General features: G+C 42.0%; 1 protein-coding gene across 2 annotated transcripts in view; it reads left to right on the top strand.

Moving 5' to 3' along the window:
• Positions 1-21,550, top strand: part of bbs9 (Bardet-Biedl syndrome 9) — a 252,177-nt gene that overhangs the window by 33,554 nt on the left and 197,073 nt on the right. For both annotated transcript variants that reach the window (XM_079561877.1, XM_079561878.1), the window contains exon 14: positions 20,380-20,484. In XM_079561877.1, the coding sequence (XP_079418003.1) occupies positions 20,380-20,484 (105 nt within the window). The remainder of the gene's footprint in view (positions 1-20,379; positions 20,485-21,550) is intronic.

Genomic DNA, 21,550 nt, shown 5'->3' on the forward strand with positions numbered 1-21,550 from the left:
ACACTGACATGTTTAGAAGCATCATATACAGGATTATAGACACCACAGAAAAGCTTATATCGGTATATGTATTTCTATATATTTCTATGATTAAAACCTTTCCTATAATGATACATTTTCAACGTTAGGATATTTTTACGATTTTTAAAAAAATAACATCAAATTAAATAACTTTAAATATCGGCCTATATATCTTATCGGACCCCAAAATCCATAATAATAATAATTATCTTATGAATTCAAATCCAACTCTGGCTCTCACTTAAACTCCACTACTGTTTGGTTGGTATGCGAACTGTATAACTGCCATATGAGGGTGCCACATGGGTCCTGCGAGTATGAAGTGAATGTGCAATTGTCTCATGTAAAAGCGCTTTGTGACTATGTCTGTGAAAGGCGCTATATAAATAAAGATCTTCTTCTAACCTGCATTATATGAGAGTTGAGAGCTACGGGCCTCGTTGTCCTTGTTGGTGAGATGTTTTCCACTGCTTCCGTAGGAGCAGGCTCATATTAACAAAGTGTGCTGAAATCCCACACAGTTCAGCAGAGCAGGTCTGCAGCAACGGCTTAGGACTGGTTTCAGTTGGTCCAGCTCCCTCCTGACCTGAGCTGGAGCGAGGGTGATGGGTGGCACCGTCACTCCAGCTGGAGAAGGAGTGCAAGAGTTTAGAAAGTGAGTTGGTGAGAGCTGGCAGCAGGCTGGACGAGGAGGGCTGAGGTTGTCAGCTTTGTTCTGTATTGGTCCTTAACCAGACTCTGATCCCCATCAGACAGCTCTCAACACACCTGCCTGGCTCCATCCTGCTGTAGCTGTTGTTGAAAACAGACGTACGCTCATACAACTGAGTGCATTTTTATTCATTTATTTATTTTTAAAAGGACGAAAGTGGGTCACTAGCACATAAACAACTGAAACGGTTTCCAAAGTGCCGAACCAAGGTATTAAATTAAAATGAATTTAAATTTAAACTCTAAATAAATTGCAATGAATGAATGCAGAAATCTACCCAACTCAGTCAGTGCTCACAGTTCAGACAACGACATCATTGTCTCCTCTAAAATGTAGTATTTTTCGTTCACATTTAGAAGCTACTGCCCTTTTCAAGAGCTAAAAGTAGTTGTGTCTTTCATAGAGCGTCTAATAAGGTGGTCACTGCCATTATGTTATTTACAGCAAACATTTAGCATTGCACCAAAGCAAACACAGCTAATCGCCCATGACAAATCTAAAATGGCTGCTGTGAAAGAACTAAATGTCATGTTTCTAATTTTACTTGGGGTGAAAGGGGACGACCTCAATGTTAAACAAAATTCTTCTGATCCTAATCAAAAGTCTGAATTGAGGAACGGAGCGAAAATGCAGAAAACCACACTGGACGGGCCCATTTTGGTCGCTGGCAGTAGCAGGCACGTTTGGCTGTTTATTTTGAGGATCAGAGGCTGTGAGTCACTGCACTGTCACGTTTGCACCGCTAAAGAGGGCCTTTGTTTAAACAGGTTTAGGTAGCGGTCACTTTCACATGAAACACATTAGCATCTCTGCTATTCCACAATTATACAAGAACCGTGAGACATTATGAGTTACATAAATACTTCTGAATCTGACCGTGAAGATGATTACTAGCACATGTTTTAGCGGAGCGTCGAATGCAGACAACGAAGAAAGATAAAATTGTCATTCACTCAAAATCCTCCAGTTACATTTTTGTCAGAGCCGTTTCTAGCTGCCTGAGCTGTTTGGAATAAAAAGGAGAAGCGGCGTTCGATCCTAACTAGTGCTGTCAATGGATTCATTTTTTAATTGCAATCAATCGCATTTGTGAAATTCAAAAAATCTAAATTTGATCACATTTCATTAAACAAATATTCACAGTTTTATATGAGAAAAGCCTAACTGTTTATATCGAGGATCTTACTTGCCCAAGGCTTTCAACATTTCTACTCGTGCTTGATAATCAGCACATTTTAGATACATTTTCTTCAATGTTGAACATTTTGAAAAGAATCTGCAAACTTAGGCTCATTAAGTAGAGTTTAGTAAGTAAGTGTGTAAGTCAGTGCTTTATTGTCATTGTACACGTGTACAACAAAATAGCGTTCAGGTGTCAGTCCTGAGCTGCTGCAGCTGAGCCGCGGGACCTTGGAGGTCGGGGAAACTCTAGCACTCGGTAGAAACCTGGCTGCCCTCTGTCTCCTGAAATGGTGCAGCGCCTCCTGGGCTTGTCCCAGGTGTCCTGCATTGGTCACCTCCACCTCCTCCTGTACAGCTCTCTCCGCTCCACAACAGTCTTTCACCATCTCCTCATTTGTCCCTTTTTTGTTCCTGTAGCTCCTCTTGTGACGCCTCCACTGTGCTGCAGGTGTGGGGGCTCTTGGTGCCTCTTCAGTGTCTCAGAGGGGGTTTAGCTGATAAGCTAGCATTTTGTTTAATGACAAAACTAAATTAAAATAGTTGAAATAGCCTCTTTGATGCATACGTAGCTCTGTCAGTTTTGTTACATGAAAGGACCTCCACCATCATGTGAAAGGGTTGGAGACCCCTGGATTAGTTGTAATGTGTGAGCTCAGATACAGAAGTGTGCTTTGTCAATACATATGATGCGATTAATTAAATTAATCGTGAGAGAAAGCTTTAATTTTGACAGGCCTAATCCTAACGTATAAGGACAGTTGGCAAGTAGGCTAGTCCACGAGAGTCCGTTAGCCTGCTCAATGTATTTTTCCTATAGTCGTCAGCATTAGCCACCAAACATTGTGAAATTATGAATGATCCCGATTTTTTCAGCTGTTGTCAAACCATCGATCACATGTAGGTCAAAGCTGAGTTACAAATCATTAATGAATATACAGACCTTTTGAGATTTTACTTTAGAAGCTTCTGCTTTTGTGGGGTCGGATACACATCCAATACTCTATTATGATAAGTAATATGTTTACCTTAAAATGTGTAGAAAGAAAATAAATGAAGATATAGCTCAGGTTTATAGCTCATTTATTGTTTGCTTTAAAGGGATATTTCAGGATTTTTGACATAGGGCCTCATTTCCTAGTTATCCAGAGTGTTTTTCAAGTGCTCTCTTTGTTTGCTGAGCCTGCACTTGATTGGGGCGAGTACCCACACTGAACATAGAACTGGATTCCACTCGAAATCATGAGACTTTTCTTGAGTTCTTTTTGTCTTTATTTTGATTTTCTTTGGTTAAAGCAGGTGAAAAACCTTGGAATTAAACACAAAAGTAATAATATGTACAATAGTCATATACAGCAGTATTCCAGGTAAGTCTTTTTACAACATACTGTTTTACATATTTTAAATACTTCTTGCAGCATGGAATTATATTTTAATATACAGATTTTAATTTATGAATGAAGTGGTTTTAGAATTTATCTTCAATTGATTTTAGCTTAAATGTTTAATACATATAACAATGATACTAATATTTACACACATGAATTTGCTAATGCTACAACTTTACTTTTGTATCTTAAACCCAAATCATCATTCACTGGTTGCACATTTCGCTCAGACAGTGTTGCTTATCCCTGGAGATATTTTTTTTGTAATTCATGCAGTTCTTATGATTGAAGAGTTTCGTGACGCTAGGCTAATGCAAGGCTAGCGCATTTCTACGATGTCATCTAGCCTGCATTAAAAACAGTCTTACGCACTCCACTGCGCACCTGAGGCAAATCACTTATAATGCCAGACTAACCATATAAATGTCTGTGTCGATGGAATAAGACATTTATCTGGTTAGTCTGGCGTTATAAGTGATTTGCCTCAGGTGCTCTGTGGAGTGTGTAAGACTGTTCTTAATGCAGGCTAGCTGACATCGTAGAAATGCGCTAGCCTTGCACTAGCCTAGCGCCACGAAACTCTTCAAACATAAGAACTGAATGAATTACAAAAAAAAAAAATCTCCAGGGATCAGCAACACTCTGGATAGCTAGGAAATATCCCTTTACGTTTTGCTGCTGAAGATCCCCATCAGGGTTGAAGCGCAGGGCTTGAAAGCCTACTGAAGATCTCCAAAACTTCTGTTATCCATCTGCATGTGCGCTGACTGACCGTGATATACTCAAACGTCATTGTTGTGGTCCAAACTGATCTGAATCAGGCAGCCTCCAGACGGTAGAACATTGGGGGGTTGGTAGTAGCTCTGAAATCTGTTGTTACTGTTGATGACATCCTCCGGTCTTTGATTGTTCACTTCTCTGGCACTGTGTTTCAAGGGTGTGCTATAGCCGCTCTGACAGAGTGGCGTGTGAGACAATACTTGGTTCGCCGGTCCTGTGTTCAGAGTGGAGCTCGCCTCTCGCTGTTGGCAGCTACGTCTGCTGTTTTCAAGGATTACTTTGTTGCTCTGAATGGCATCTGCACATGAAGAAACATTCCAATCACTTTTGCTGCTGCACCTGGTCCTGTGGTCAGCTGGGAAAGACAGCGGTGTTTCCAGGTCCTCCAAGACCAAAGTGGGGTCTCTATTGGGACCAGGTTTTTCTGAAGCCTTTCTGTAAAAGTTTGCCTCAAGCTCACTAAGTCGAAGGCTGATGAGTTTGACCTGTGTCTCCAGTGAGTTTGGCTCCTCTTTGCTGTCCTTCTGCTCGATGTCACATCTCTGCCGTTGTGCTTTGACCTTGTCACTTTCCTCCTTGGCTCTGTCTTGCTCCTTCTTGAGTTGATGTTTGATTTGTTGGTCGACATCTTCTTCTGTAGATGCAAAACATTTTCTCTTTTCAGCCAATGCGTTCTCTTGAGATTGCAGGGAGACCATTATGTTCTTCAGTTGGCTCTCCCTTAGCTCCAGCACCTTTGACTGCTCTTGCAACTGTGACTGTTTCACAGAGTTTTCTTTTTGCATTTTTTCTATGTTGAGCTGATGTTTTATGTTAAGTTTCTCCAGTTCACGAGAGTGAGACGCCTGAAGCTGCTCCTTTTCTTCTGTGAATCTTGATTGTAGTTGTTGCTTATGGAAAGTAATTTCATCCTTGTGTTTCTCTGTGATGCTGTCCATCTCTCGCTGGTGAGCTTCCTTGAGATGCAGCAGTTCTGCCCTCTGTTCTTGGATTTCTTTATGCTTTTGAGCCTTTAGTTTTATAATCTTTCTTTCTTGCTCTAGTGTTATACCAGTACGGATTTGGTCTAGAAGAGCATTACTCTCCTGCCTTAGTCTTAGGTCTTGTTCCTTCTCATTAGCTCTAAGAGATTCTTTGAGCTCCACCATGTTTTTGTCAGACTCTTTGGTGAGTTTACTCTCTTCTTTTCTTCTCCGTGCCTTCACGGACTGGCGTAGAGCCTTCAGTCTTTTTTCACTCTCAGCCTTGAGTAATCTCTCCTCCTCTTCTTCTTGCCTATGCAGAGCGTCCTGAAACTCCTGAAGCCTTTTCTGTTTTTCCTTCATCAATGCCTCTTTCTCTTCCTCTACAGGGTCCTTTATGTTTTGTTGCATGTCAAAGTCTTCATTTATCTCTGAATGATTTGACAGTTCTGCATCTTGACTAAGTCCTGAATGGCATATTGAGATCTCTGCACTCTCCCGGCCAAAAGATGCACTCAAGTTGTGAGGTGGTGAACGGGAAGACTTCAGATGACTCGGTGAAAGACAGGCCTTGTGCGTTGCAATGGTTTGGTCTTTCAAAAGATCCTCTCCTGATTCCTGCTCCACAAGATGCCCTTCTTCTGTTACCTCTTCAATGACCCTGCCCTCACTATCTGAAGGTCGTTTTGATTTATTCAAAGGCAAATAGTTGTGACTTTCTTCCATCGACTTGATTTCTTTGTTGGAGGACGAAGTACTTGAAAGTCTATCCTTGGTTATTGCAGGCGCAGAATTCTCCACAAGTTCAGATGTGCGCTCAGGCAGAACTGCATCACTCTGTGAAGATTGAACTCCCAGTACAGGCAGGGGAGTCAAAAAACTGGAAAATCCACTGGGACAGGGACCTTTCAGTGGTGTCAGTGGCTCCAGCTGGACTCTTTTTGGCCGAGGCGTCATGCCTTTGAGTGGAGGAAGTTGTGTGAGTAGAGGTGCTTTTTTGGATTCCTCAGATTCCTCCCTTTCCAAAAAGGCAATCTTCTTCACAGTTCTACCAGGTTCTCTCATAGTTTTCTTTTTTGGTCCACTCAGAGGAGAAATATAGTTTATTTCTTCCTCTGACGTGGTGTCTTCATTGGTTGAACAAATCTTTGAAAGTCTGCTCGCTCCATCATTTTTCTCTGAATGATTGGACAGCCTGTGCAAGGATTCTTCAAAATCTGAAGAATAATGAGCATCTTTTCCTTCTGACATGCTTTTCTTGTCTTCTATTATCTCTTCAATGATGCTTTCCTCATCATCTGAAGGTGGTTTTGGTCTATTCCAAGACCAACTATAGTTACTTTCCTCCTCTCCTTTGGTTTCTTTGTTACCTGATAGAGTACTTGAAAGTGTGCTCTTGGTCATTGCTTTACCCTTCGTAGCTTTGACTCCCAGGTCAGGCAAGTGAGGGGACAATATGTCCTGAGTTTTGCCCAAAACACTGCATGATTCACTAGTACGAGAACACTTCAGTGAATTTGTCAGTGGCTCCAACTGACCTTTTTTGGGCTGAGGCGTAATGCAAGGCAAAGAACTTGTACTGTTTGTCATTGCCTCACCCCGTCTCCTCTTTGTTTTCTCCTCAAAAGCAATGCTCTTGTCATCTTTAGACGGTTCTTTGACAACTTCAGTGTCAAACCCGAGCTCATCCAACAGATTATCTAACTGGTTGGACAGAGATTCACGTTTGTCCGTCTTTGTCTTCTTCTTCTTTAGGTATTTTTTCCGTCCCTGTATTTCAAAGTCATTATTGTCCTGTGAATAACTTGGAATCGGCTTGACTAGCCGTCCTTCCATGCCGGGTAGCGGAGGAAGCCCTCCCAGGAGTCGTGGTTTTCCTTTCTCCACCATTTTTCCTTGAATAAAGGCCGTCTTCTCCATAGTTCCAGACGTGTGGACTGTCTTTGATGTAAGAGGTTTGTAAATAACTTGAGAAATGCTTTCTGCGTGAGTTTAACAGGTGTGTGCGAGTGCGCGAGTGCCAAGTAGCTAATGGACATATGGTCTAATTCTCAGATGTATGCAAATGAGACACATTTCTGGAACAACCATGGTAACGGAATATTTGCCAGATTCCGTTGCTACAGTTACACATTTAAATCACACTTAAAATTCTATTCACATAATAGGTAGCGTTCACGATTTAGAATGTGATGATGTCATATTGTCAGATAGATACAGACGGCATCTCTGGAATCTCCCATATAATATAGTCATGCTTGAAAACAGTTAAGGGGGAAAACAATTTGGAGAAAAATCTAAACTTTCTCTAATTATTCAAAAACTACTTTAACAAACGCTGAATTATGAATATAGTTTCTGCTAAATAAAGAAACAAAAACATGGAGAGGAGCAAAGAGGTTCAACAGCCCATAAATACATTAAAAACGGAGAATGCTAACTTGATGCTACATGTTAGCATCGTGCTAATGCTAACGGTTAGCTAGCGCTTGCTACAACTGCTGTTTTTTCACTTCTACTGAACAATCTGCTGTGAGAAAATATCCATATGGACCCGATTTACAATTGACTTTATTTGTGTGTCATAAATGAGTTCATTCCACCAGAAAATGGATAAAAAGAGTTCTCTAAAGATTCTATTTTCCCCCTCGGCGAAGCCACGCCCCCTTCTATGACGAGATGCCGTCTGTATCTATGGAGGGCAGGGCCAATGCAACTCTATGGGAGAAATGCAGTTTTTGGAAGAAATCATCAAAAAACGAAAATTGACAAATGTTTTTCCTCTTCAGTATTTGATCGTGATCAGATTCACAAACCTGTGATATTATTTTTTTGTCTGAAAGTCTTTTCTATTGGACAACATCATGGTCATGTTTTCGCATATTGTCACCACTTTTTGACATTTTTTAGAGATAATAATTGTACATTAGTTCACATGTGCCGACAGAGGAGACGATGAAGTTTGTGACAGTTTTTGTCATATTCTGCTTATTTAGTCATTGTTTACCTCCTGATTCACTCCCTGCTCCTGGTTTGTGCCTGTTCCTGTTCCTGTTTTCCTGCCTGCCCTGTTTTCCTACTCTCCACAGCTGCTCCCAATTTCCTCGTCAATTCGGGGGAGAGTATATATACTCCCTCAGTTCAGTCAGTCTCTTGCTAGATTGTCGACCTGTCAAGAGAGACACACAAGCTCTGTGAAATTATTGAGAGTTTCTGATTGTAAAGAAATCTGTTTTGTTTTCCTGTCTTCTAAATAAAGAAGTCCTGCTTTGGGAGAATTTAAGTTACCTGTCTTTGTTTTGGTTTGGTGCCTGTTAGTTAGTTTGTTAAAGATATTTTCAGTTTAACCTACTCCATACTGCGTTGCATTTGAGTTCTAACATATCTGTGATAGTTTTTGTTTCATGTGGATTCCTCCAGTAATGACTGAGATATGAGCCAAAAAACAAAGACATAAAAATATGCATTTTGTCAGTTACCACAGTTACCATAGTTACCGTCAGTTGACCTCCACCTCAATGTTAAACTATGGCTCTTTAGAACGTTGTGATGTCACGTGAACGCTACCTATTTGAGTAGTAAATGTGAGATTTGAGCTCTCACTTATAAATATTTCACCTAAAATCACTCACAATAAATGGGCGGCACGGTAGCGCAGCGGTTAGTGCTTGCGCTTCACAGCTAGGTTTGCATGTTCTCCCCGTGTCTGCGTAGGTTTCCTCCGGGTACTCCGGTTTCCCCTACCACTAAAAACATGTACAATAGGCCAGGATGTATGAGAGTGTGTTTGAGAGTGTGCATGGGGGACGACGGATGGAAATTAGCATAAGGCTACAATCTGGTGTGGCTTGTTCATTAACTTGCACTGTCCCGACCAAATAAACCATAAATAAAAAAAATAAATAAAACGAATGCTTGCATTTTATGATATTATTGGGTTAAATGTAACACAGTGTAACTTTAAAGCTTCCCTCGGCTACTCCATTTTTCCGGACCAGAATGGGTGCATTCCCATGTTGCATCGCTAAATACGCCGCACCACCCTCCCTCACGGTGCACCCCATAACACACCCCTCACCTGCCCCCTCACCGTGTAAACACAAACACGTGCAGGGATCGCAAATGTTTGAAGCAGCAGTTAGCGGCTAACACAGTCAGAGTTTACCATTATGACAGAAGTTTACAAAAGATTAATAGTGTATTTATTAATCCAATATCTACAGGGAGCCATCAGGTCTTTTTTTTGGGTCTTTTTTTTCTAAAGCACAGGGAAGAGTATGAGATGTTTGAAGGTTTCTGGAATTAAAAGCTCTACACTGTAAATGTGGTTGTATTTTAAATGCCAAAAAACACAGACCTACATGAAAGTTTTTCACTTTTACCTGGGTCAAAACACACCACCATCTTTTTTACCTGTACTGGAGTAGAAAGTGTTACCTTCATCTTTCAAATGTAATGCAGTATCAGTAATAAGGTCTCAATCAAAAATACTACTTACATACAAGTACAGATGCTCAAAAACTCTTCTTAAATAGATGTACATTATTACTCACCCATCTCTGCTCAGGCCTGGCCCAAACACTTAAACGTTTGCAGAGTACCCCAGTTGCTGCTCAGTTTTGGAGCCCCCTGGAGGCTGTAGGGCGTTGCGTGCCTGTATTCTGCAGTACTTATAATGAAACAACTCTGGTTTCCATTCATCATCAAATTTGCATTTTAACTCGCTACTCCACCCAATGCCTTTTTTTCCCCCCAATGTCCCCAAATGCTCTGTAAAATTGAGTTGACCTTCCAACGACCCCTCCCACATTTGCGCGCAATAGTGCAAAATTGGAGGAAACAAATGATTTATCAAGCCCGCATGATGAATGTAAAAAGCTAAAATTGGAGACTCGTGTGTTATGTTTTTTTTTTTTGACGAAATTGTTTTCAGAAAATGGCATCTGTGGTAATGGATGGAAGAGGATGTGGTTGTGTTGTACATGGAGTTAAGCCTGGTCTTTAAGTATTTATGCAGATGTAAATTATGAGTCAGAGTTGAGGGCGGCCTGGCAACTATAAATCATGAAACATACAGACAAACGTACAAATAAAAGGCTCTTGGAACAGCTGCCTCCAAATCTGTCCACCGTCCATTGATTGGACTCAAAAACCGTAAACAAAAAAGGGAATTTACTTTAATGCTGGTGTAGATTAACAGAGGCAACTTAACTTCAATGTCAAGTGGAGGAAGTGACTGAATATTGGTCAGTTGTAGTGTTTTTTAAAAAAATGGGTGAAGCTAAAAATGCCTTTGACTGTAGAATAGTGATGGACTAAGCGAGGGTTCAGCGCGGGCGAACTGAAGCTCAATCATGCTAGCACTTTGACTGGGTTTTCGGGAACCAGCTACTATATTTAGGGACAAAATATGAGATCGGATCATAATACGCAATACTTTATGCTGTATCAATACTTTATCAGGTATCGCAATACTTTCAATACTTGTGTTTGGAGGTATTAATATCTTCTACTCCTTTCAGTAACAGTTCCAAGGCACTTTGCTACATTTTGTGTTTATGCACTTTTCAATCTTAAAGGGACAGGCCACAGTTTTTCCATACTGAGATATGTTCTTACCTGAGCTGATGCGTACCTGTCTGGTCTTTGTGCGTGCCCTCTGTCACGCAAAATGTCCAATGATGTTGTTAGCATTTGGCCTCTCCCAATGTATTCCTATAGCTCCAAACGGGGTGAAGTTAGAAGCGACCACTCTCTTCTTCGTCAGATGGTTTTGGTTTATAAACTTTGCCCACATGACTTTTCTTTTTCCTCATATTAAGGTAAACATGTTCATAATTTCTTGCTTAATCGCAATATGTATCGGATCTGTCCCTGAGTATCGTGATGTGTATCGGATCGTGACAAAAGTGTATCGTCCCAGCCCTAATATTTAGAATAGAAGAGAATAGAATGAAAAAAATCGTGAAATGGGAGGTGAGATTGCCTGTGTTCAACAATGACTCAAAGAGTTATCCAGTGTTGTTGATTTCTGGAGATATATATTATTTAATTCATGCAGTTCTTTTATTTGAAGAGTTTAATGGAGCTAGGCTAGTGCTAGGCTAGCGCATGTCTATGGTAACTAGAGCCTGCATTAAAAACCTCTTCAAAATCAAGGGGTCGTCCTCGAAACGTTGCCATATCTGATTTGTCGAAGCTCCTTTGTGAATTCCACGTGTAGTAACGCCGGCCGCAGGTCAACAAACTACTGTAGATCCGGTAACCGAGCAGATCACTCCACCGCTGTGTAGCCTAAACCAGGAAGCTGATGCTGCAAAATGGTTATATTAAAAACAATATTCAGTCAACACAGACATTTCTATGGGTAGTCTGGTGTTATAAGTGATTTTCCTCAGGTGCACTGTGCTTGGGTTAGACTGTTTTTAATGCAGGCTACTAGTTACCATAGACATGCACAAGCCTAGCACCACTAAACTCTTTAAATATACTGTATAGGACTGCCATCCATCCATCCATCCATCCATCCATTTTCTTCCGCTTTATCCGGGGCCGGGTCGCGGGGGCAGCAGTCTCAGCAGAGGACTGCATTAATTTTAAAAAAAAATATCAGGAGACCACCCTCTGGGTAACTAGGAAATGAGGCCCTATGTCACAAATTCTGAAATATCCCTTTAAAGAACTTCTAGAGCCTCCCCAATTTCCTACTAGGCATTCCACAGCAAAGAGCAATTCTACGTCCATTATTTTTCTGAGTGTTAAGAGATTAAAAAAGAGATTAATCTTTTAAAGTCATGACTCAATTCATTGTGCACATTTTAAACATGTTCAGGGCTTTTAAATAATGTATGAATTAACATCGCGAACATCCTTGTGATTTCAAATTGCACAACCCACGTTCTCTTTCTATTTTCTCATATGAAGTGTGGGGTTGTTCACCTATTTCGTGATTTATTGAAAACCGTTAACAGAATCGCGCAGCTAATCCGTTGAGAACAGTAGCACCAAAGTGGAGTTTATTAGAAATGTGCTTGTAATTTATTCAGACTGGCTCCTAATCAGAACACGACTTGCCTGTTTCTGATAATCACCATTTGACGAAATCACTACAATCGACAGGCTTATAAAATACGCTTAATCCTTTCTAAACAGCGCTGTTACCAGTTAATCCCCCCCGTTGTGTTTTTTATTCCCAAAATCCCATTATTTACCTCCACACTTTTAAATGCGAGTTCCTGGCTTTGTGTTTCGTTAACGTCGACTCCAGTTAAATTGTTCGGGAAAAGAACAACAACACGGTGGATTATTGTGAGCAAAAGCAAACAGGCGCTGCGGAGCTGTTTGGAGTGTTGTTGTGTTCGCACGGGCCGCGTAATGTGCGAAGGGCGCAGAGGGGCCGGAGGAAGAGGAGGGAAGGTAGCGCCTTTCTGACTTTTATTGTTACTCGAGTCTTTATTCGTCTCAGATGGCGACTCAATCCCCCAGTCGCCGCACACTGGCTCCTTTGTTCTCCCCCAAAGCTCGGCCTGCCCCGCCGCTGCTGCTGCTGCCCGCACGTTCGCTCCCTCGCCCGCCGCTTGCCTTCCTCTCCGACTTTTCTCATACACTTATGGTTTTATTTCCTTTTGCAGGTTTTTTTTTTTTACTGTTTGGAACTTTCGGGGTAAAAATTCCTCAAAAGTACATTCCAGCTGTTTTATGAAGTTGTGTTGTAAAAGTCGCAGGTGAAGGTTGCACAGAAAAAGCCTTTTACTGAGGGCGTAGTATAAAATGGAGGATATTTATATATAGATTCTGGGATGATACTTTTTAAATATCAAGTCAGTTTATTAACCTCTTAACCCCCACCTGGACCGAGCACATTTTCCACAGTTCGGCTTTACCCAAGTCTAAAAGCTTCCTGAAAAAAGCGTCAAAGCAAAAATGAGACGAAAACAAGGATGAAAATGTGACAAAAGAGCGACAAAGACGTGACAAAAAATGTTGAAAATGTGGAAAATATGTGATGAAAACCCAATAAAAAAGCGATGGAGACAACGTGGGGAAAAAGATCAATTTAGATGAGTTCTGTAAGTCTTAGCTTTCAAATGAGGAGTGTGACCTTATGGATTTGGGTGAAGCTGAACTGGAGAATATGCACTCAGGTTTAAGAGGTTAAGGGCTGAGCAATATTGACAAAAATGAATATCTCATTTTTTTTTGGGACTTTTCTCTTTTTTCTCACCTTTTCCCCCTATTTCCCCCCCAACCTTTATTCCACATTTTCCCCAATCTTTCCCCCATTGATTTCCACTTTTGCCCCCACATCTTCCAAACAGCAATTCTGATATGATCTTTAAGACAATAAATATAGCCCACCTCTCCTGCTGTTTAGAATGACTTGTTATCACCCTTTCCTAATAATAAACAAAGCTCTTCACATTTAAACCTTATGTTAGCGATGTTTGAACAGACCTCTGGCTCAACACACTTTCACATTCACACAATATGAACTCCGTCTTGACCCGCACAAGTCAAGAGGTTAATGCTCTGTTGCCCTAACGCCCCGTTCTAATGGTCGCCGCGCATTCTCCTGTTTGCCCCGCTCTCACACAGGTGAAAGCCGCAGCCGTCCTGGAATGCCCTGAACAAATTTACCTTTCCGGATTTGTTTTTTTGTCCCCGACCATTTAGCCCTTTTCTATTATTCGTCATGGCCAAGAAAGCGGAGCCGGGGCGAGATCACACGAACACTCCACGCACCATTCACGTCGCCTTGTGTGGCGGAGATCCCCATCGCTGGACCCTCTTGACCTGTGCCCTCACGCAAACAGTAGCGCGGAGAACCTGAGCTGTCAAACGCTTTTTACAAAACCTGAGCCCCCCGGGGTTTACCACCGGCACCGCACACAGAAGGCGGCCACACAAAAGCAAGAGCAGCCATCCTTTTAAGTCATTGGACATGACACGGAGATTTATTATTACTATTTAACACCCTGACACTCCAACATACAATTATCTGTTCAGTTCTCTTTCATAATCTCCGGATTTGAGCACTAAAGTCAGATTAATGTCATTTTTCAAGCTCACATATTGTTCTTGGTTGTTGTTAAAGTCCATTTCCCTTCATTATGACTGATCCAAAGCTTTTGTAATCTTCTATTGTCTCTGTAAATGCAGCTTTTGTGAAAGAAAAACAGACTGCACGCTGTTCACATTTATACCGACCACAAATGCTGATTCCGATTGTCTTCTGGGCAGTCCGACTAGATTCCAGACTGAGACGGTGTTAAGGACAAATGCGACCCTAAGACCAATTTCAAGGGGACTATACGGAGTTTAAAAATGTCAAAAATGTTCCAGCCATGTCCTAATGTGTAGAATGAGCCCAGACCTATTCACAACAACTGCCTCTAAAATCCTGTCACTCAAAAACGTGTTAATTCGGGTCCAAATTGCCGTCATGCACGAGCTTAATACAGAAGGTGCAGTTACACGCATGAACTGAGGTGGCAGTAGTGAGTATAAAATGGCCAACTTGCATCTAGCTCCTTTTAAAGGTGCATTATGCAACTTTTTAGGAAAGAAATAATGTTGATGAATGTGCGTATTCGGTGTAGTAGTAGCGGTGGCACCTTTGCTTTCCATCACAGTGGTCTCTCGGTCGCTCAAGGATCAGTTGTTTGGAAGGTTTTCACAGCTAATGGATCCTCTCACCAGAAACTACAAAACAACTGATCCTGGAGCATTGTAGAGACCACCCTGATCGAAAGTTGAGCGTAATGCACCTTTAAGGTTCCATGTATAACTAAAGGTCTGAGGCATGGCTTAAACTTCAATATGCGGTTCTTGATGAACACATTATGCACACCCCTGCCTTATAGATCACTTCTCAAGACTGTCTCGAGTTAGTGAGTTACTCCACTAACTAAATTTTAGTTTTTCCCTTCATCAACCCATCAACATGCACAATGGGCTTTAACCTACATTTTGTCCAAGGTGTCCTTTCCTTTCCAATCTTCCAGACAGGTTGCTTCAGTGGCACAGATCTGTTTGGGCCTCGTTTCCGACTCAGAGGAAGAAACTCTAGAACTAAATCTGGCCTTTCCATTCTTATCCTTACTAAATTTGAATATCCTTAAAAGATTTAGCTGGAAGATAAGATTTCATGCTAACATAGCTTAAGAAAGAAAGTACAACTATAGGCTGAAAATGTATGAATGCACCGTGCTGCCCGGGTTAAAACGGCACAATATGGAAACCATTTTACGCAATTTAAAATGGGCACACTGTACGTTAAAGGGAGCCATCCTTTTTTGAGAACGTGTAGTGCCGTACCGTAGTAAAAATGTTGGAAATCCAGGGGTGAGAGGGAGGTGAAGGCGGGGAGAAGTTAAGCGAGCGGATCGGTGGTGGGGAGGCGGGATTGCGTTCTCTTTGTAGCGTTTGTTTTGGTTGGCTCTGGTGTTAATGGGTTAATGTGCCTGAGAACACTGAGCAGTCTCTCCGGCCGTCTGGGCCACTCACACACTCTCTCACCTGTCGGCTTAGACGCCCAGACTGATGCAGCCTTTACACAGAGGGCACACGCCAAATGCACGGATTTAGAATGCGCCAAAATGATATTTCACTCAACCATCATTCCCACTAATTTTAAACAGAAAAATGTAAGTTATGTTTGAACCAGGACCAAAACGAGGAATTATATCTAAAACTGTACTTTGGCCCATTTTTAAGCTACCAAGCGGTTTTATTTGAGGCTGTGTTTGCAAAAAGGGGAAGGTAGGGTTTACTCTTTGTTGGACTGAATGCTGTTTATATGATTTTGTTTTTCTTTACTACCAACTTTCTACCAAAACGTAGGCTCAGTGAAGCTGCTGATGTCAAGAATAATAATAATACCTTTAATTTGTAAAGCTCTTTACATGGAAATCTCAAAGTGCTACAGCACAAGTAAAAACTGACAATAATAAAAACACACAAAAGTTGAAGTTAAAAATGTTAGTAAGGGAACAGAAAAGTCTTGAGTCCTGTTTTAAAAGTCTCCAGAGACTGTGGGGCCCTCAGGTCTAGTGGTAGGGCGTTCCACAGTTTAGGAGCAGCCGCCTGGAACGCTCTGTCACCAATCGTCCGGAGCTTTGTTCTGGGGACGGAGAGAAGGTTGGTGTCTGTGGACCTGAGTGTTCTGGTTATGGGCGGAGGGGTGAGGAGTTCAGTGATATAGTCCGGGGGCATGTCCATGGATGCATTGATAGAACCAGTGTGATAGGAACAATATTGCAGACGGTAAAACGATCCCAAACCCCAGAGCACATGGCTAATTATGCATAATGAACAAGCTTTTGTACATCTAGCATAGCCTTCACAGTCTTTATTTTAGCTGCTGTGGACTTTAGCGATTGTGAACCGCTACGACTCATACAACCTGGTACATTTGGTCAGTCAATTTGTTCAGGTGCATGCTGATATAAAAAATCCTAGGCATCAAAAACCCATTCCAGAAAATGACCTTTTCTTTCTTTTCCTGTCAGATTTTGCCACCAAGCTATAGGACCGGTTCGAGACAACATATTCAGAAAAATGTAACTTGACAAACACCGAGCAGTCTCCTCCTGGGTCACTCTTACCTGCGGGGTTAGGCGCCCGGACAGGCCTTGTACAGATGGCCGAATGATGAAAAGCTTTTGGAGAACAGAAGGAGGCAGGATGGATGGATGGAGGGGATTTCTCTGTGTCTCCTTTGCTGTTGTTTGTTGCTTCTTAATGGGCCTGGGAACACTTAGCGCACTTAAACCAGTCTGACCACGGTGACCCCGGGGCCAGAGGGGTTAAAAGCCTGGCGCTGACAGACGGGGTGACTGAATGGAGCGGTAGGTAGGTCGGTAAAGTCTGGAGGGATCGCCAGGGCAAAAGATTTACGGAAGCCATACTGAAGATTTAATGAAAGAGAACATGAAGTCAGATGAAATACACCGATGTGGATAGCTTACTTTGTCAAAAGCGTCCTGACAGAGTGTTGAGAAGGTCTTGTCTCTATGGCTCTGGTCCCCCGTCGTCCATTTTGTCTCCTGGATGACTAAGTGGAGTTGTCATCATCTCCTTTCATCTTCTCCCATCCATCTCAGGTCGTGCTGGTCTGTCTCTCTTCAAACCGAGGCCTCATTTAGCCCGCGGCTCTGTGTGGGTTCACTTGTATTACACGGGTGGAGGAAACAAAACGTCTACTCATGACCACTCTTCACTTTGCTAGTCCTATGAAGGTCTTCTATTGGGCTCATAGAGGCTCAGGTGGATCAGTGGACCAATTGCTTCATGAAACAAAAAATAACATTTGCTTTTTTATTTTTCTTCAGTCAAAAATGTGCTTCAATTTCTTTCATATCTCAACAACTCCAAGATCTTAACCACTTGCCATTGTAGCTGTATTATCCAGATGACTTTTAGCAGGTTTCTTCAGATGCAACTAGTGACTGGATTTTTTGTTCAACCTTAGGGGTATCTATCTGTCGCCTAATTTTCTACACCAGACATGAAAATTAAGCAACTGAGAAACAGGAGGTCAGCAACCAAAAGATGAAGATAAGGTTTAGTTATCCTCCGATGCCGCTGGGGGAACCTGTAAGGAACAGTGTAAGACGGCGGTGCAGTGCCCGGGGACCCATCTCCATGATGTGGAGCCAGGCCGGTGGTCAGAATCACCTGGCTGGAGGATTCACCTACTGTGCATGTTTTTAGTGGTAGGGGAAACCGGAGTACCCGGAGGAAACCTACGCAGACACGGGGAGAGCATGCAAACTCCGCACAAAAACGCCCCGTCCAGGAGGGAATCAAACCCAGGACCTTCTTGCTGAGGGTAAAACCACTTTCAGTCGGTCACAAGCCTTTGCTATTGATCTTTTCTTAAAATATCTGCTGAAAAATTAGGAAAACATGGCCTGAGTCTGTTAAAACAACTAGTGGCATGTTGTTTTGATTATAACTTCAGCGTTAAGGACGTATTTTATGCTGGAAAATCCAATATATTCAGTTCGTATTTGGGCAGACGTTTGTCATTGGTCATCCTATGGAGATCACTTAACCATTTGAGAACCACTGCTTTATACAGTTTGTCCAAATTTAAAGTAGAAAAACTAATTATGACAGCAGAAAATATTGAAATACTGTTGCTGTGGCAGTAAAAGTGCAAATCCATGTCCATGAAGAATAGGAGGTTCTGTGAGAGCGACAGTTTAACAACTTTCTCCCTGTCGCTGTTTGAAAATGAGGGAAAAAATGGATGCAGCAACAGCAGCTTTATGCCCATCATTATCCAAAACAAAATGAAAAAGAAGAACCTAAGATTCGGTTCCTGGACCTTGTGGGGTATGTTTGTGTGTGTGTAGTTATTTTTCCCCATGTCTTCCAAGGTAAAGGTCAAATAACATTAAACTGAGCTCCTCTTCTGGGAATTGTTTCCAAATTGCTCTTATTGAAATTTCAAACTCAGCTCCGATGTAAAACGCAGATTGCCTCTTGTCCGCATTCGCACACATACTTGGTCTGCAGTCACCTGTAACAGTGGGGAGCTCTTCGCGGCCCATTAGTCCACCACACGTCCCAACCCAGGCCATTAACTGTAATATATCCTTCCACTCTGTCTCACATGATCCGTGCCTCTTCTCCTTTTTTTCCCCCCTCGTCTCCAGCTTCTTCTCTTTCTCCGTGTTGGTTTTAGGATATTTAAAGGGAAGCTTCAAGTCATCGCCCCCCTCGCATGCTACATATCCTTTAGTGTGAGCGTTGCTGGATGTGAGTTCTCTCTCCTCACCTCGGCTCTGGTGGAAGCCGCCCCTCAGATCTCTGTTTAAACCTGAGCGGATCTGGTCAGTGTTACTGTATCCTGCTCTATCAACAGTTTGAAAAAAAAAACGCTGACTCCGTAAGTGTGTGGTCCGTACGCTTTCCGAGGCTTTTCCATGCGGTGAAATTTATTGCCTATAATCATTTAGCGCCAGCTGTAATTAGATCAATGTGTGCCTGTGATGTTGTACATATTCATCATCACAGGGAAAAAACAAAAGACGTAAAACCTCACTTTGATATACTGTAGCTGGAATATCCGAAAATGAATCAAACCTCAGCGATCATCAAAGCTCCAACCGGATTATACTTTTCCTCTGTCCCTGGGCAAGACACTTTACATCCCTTGTCGATGTTAGGTGCAGCCAATTATTTAGAAAATGATCCACTGAGCTCAGATTAATCAGTATTTAGTATTGTGTTTAAAATAAAGCAAAATCACCCTGAAATTAAAAAACTTTTACTGAAAATTATCATACCTTTTAAAATAATATTGAAATATTGTTCAGTTTCACCTTCTTTTTTAGATCTGACATATTTCCAAGTACCCCCCTGCTAAGTCCTCGCTTACCCCCTGGGGTCCCCGTACCCCTGGTTAGGAAACTCAGGTGTATACACAAGTGTTTTTTATCGGGTCAAACCCCACATCTTCAAGCATTGATACCATGGCATTTTCATACCTTATACCTTAAAACCGGTTTTCATCCTGCCCTTTGTGTGAATGAGTGCGAGGTTGGTTACGGTCAAAGAGTTGGTTCGTACAGATAGGTCGCCGGTTTGAGTTCTGTTCTGTGAGCTTTAAAAAGGGGGTATTATGCTTTTTTCAGCCACATAGCACCAGTCTATATCACACTACAATGATGACCAAACCTTCTGTTGGTCTGTAAATGCAGTAAATTAGAATAACTGCCTTGTATATAATGTCTCTCTCAAAATGGCTGTAGTGAATGTCTTGAAATAGGCCTCTGTCTCTTTAAGAACCTCTGACCCTTTCCGACACGCCCCCTCCACACGCTGTCTGTGGCATCAGTGGGGAGGGGGTTCTGCTGAGGAGCAGTGGTTGGTTACTCGGCTGGTGACGAAAGCTCGGAGGCGTCTCCAGGAGGTGGGGGCGTTCCTAGGAGGACTCAGGCAAACCTATCCCTAAAATGGCCGCCATCAGAGTTTTTACAGATTACTCAGAAATACGTGAATGTGCCAAGGCAACACTTCAGGCATGTTTTTAATGAGGGAATGACATAATAACATGATGTAAAGCTTGAAAAAGTTGATTTAGCATAATACCCCCCCTTTAATGTCCATTCAACTATAGTAAAGCACAAACAGAGTATCGAAATGACTCTTATGACTTCGTGAGCTGCAGAGGGAGAGAAACCGCCAAAAAGCAGCACTGGATGGATGACGCGACCCTTCAGTCTGTTGAACCTGGCCCAGATCAAGACTTCTGCCTTGTCCATGATTTTGGAATTTTGTAAGAGCTCTCAGTAATATTTATTGTGTTTTTTTTGTGTAATTTCAGGTGCTGGTTCTTCGACTGTAATCAAGTTTTCTGCATTCCTCAATGGCCACTATCCCCCTGCGGACCTGACCGGAGACATCACTGTGTCATACAACTCCCCAACAGGTAAAACCACCAACTCAAACCACAATCAAACCACACCAAACCATCACCCGGTTTGGACTTAAATTTCCCACGGAAGCACTCGCCAAACCACTGTTTCCTTTGCTTATCAAAATTGAATTCATCTACTCTCTATACTTTATTGCTTTGGAGAAACATAGGCTGGCCTGATGTTTTATTTCCGTAACAACACTGTGAGCTAAAGGCGTACTTGTAGGGTGTAGAATGTACTGCAAACAAAGATACTTCAAGTTCAGATGAAAATGCTGGAAGCTGTAGTTCAATGCAGGCAATTTTAAAGAATATTGGACTTGCCATGACGATACCAATTAGATTTTTCCCCCTCTCTTCTTATTGCATACAGACATAGATTTGTGATAGTTGCCAGTATCATGGTGGGAATAGCTTAGCAGCATTTTGTCAGCAATAGGTCATGGTGAGTGGCGATTAATATGTTGACCAGTTACGATAATCTGCAACAAACCGGCGATTACACATGGACATAAAAACATGTTATTGTGGATGTAATGCATTAGCTCATGAAAAGCAGACAGTGATGTAAACATGCCTGTAAAAGATCTTTAACCTCAACAGCGTCTTGACTGACACTGACAGCAGCTGGTAAAGGAGTTCTTTCCAAACAAGCCCCGTGCATCCCCTCACTTCCTCCAGTCATATTCCACGGGCCGTACGCCTGGAAGATATGACTATTCTCGACAAAAAACGCCTTTTTTTTTTCGTACCTCAGTTTTCTAAGTGTCGACCGGCAGCTCATGAAAACAACAGTTGCGTTTTTAGACTATTGTTTAGCTTGGAATTGGATTGACGTTGGCAGGGCCCCCCGTTTGGAACGAAAACGCTCCAGCAACACTTTTATGTGAGTTTTTTATTGTGAGACTAAATATAGCTCAGCAAAAATGAGTCTGGGCAACATGGTGAATGCATTTGGACAAGAGAGATACAGTATGACTCATGAAAAAAAAAAAAAATGTTTGAACAAGACGTTGGAAATGTGCGGATTTGAATGAAGGTAACCATAAAGAAGGCTAATGGAATGGGAAGTTTATGT

Source organism: Gobius niger (genome assembly GCF_951799975.1).
Source record: "Gobius niger genome assembly, chromosome: 8".
NCBI classification, from domain to species: domain Eukaryota; kingdom Metazoa; phylum Chordata; class Actinopteri; order Gobiiformes; family Gobiidae; genus Gobius; species Gobius niger.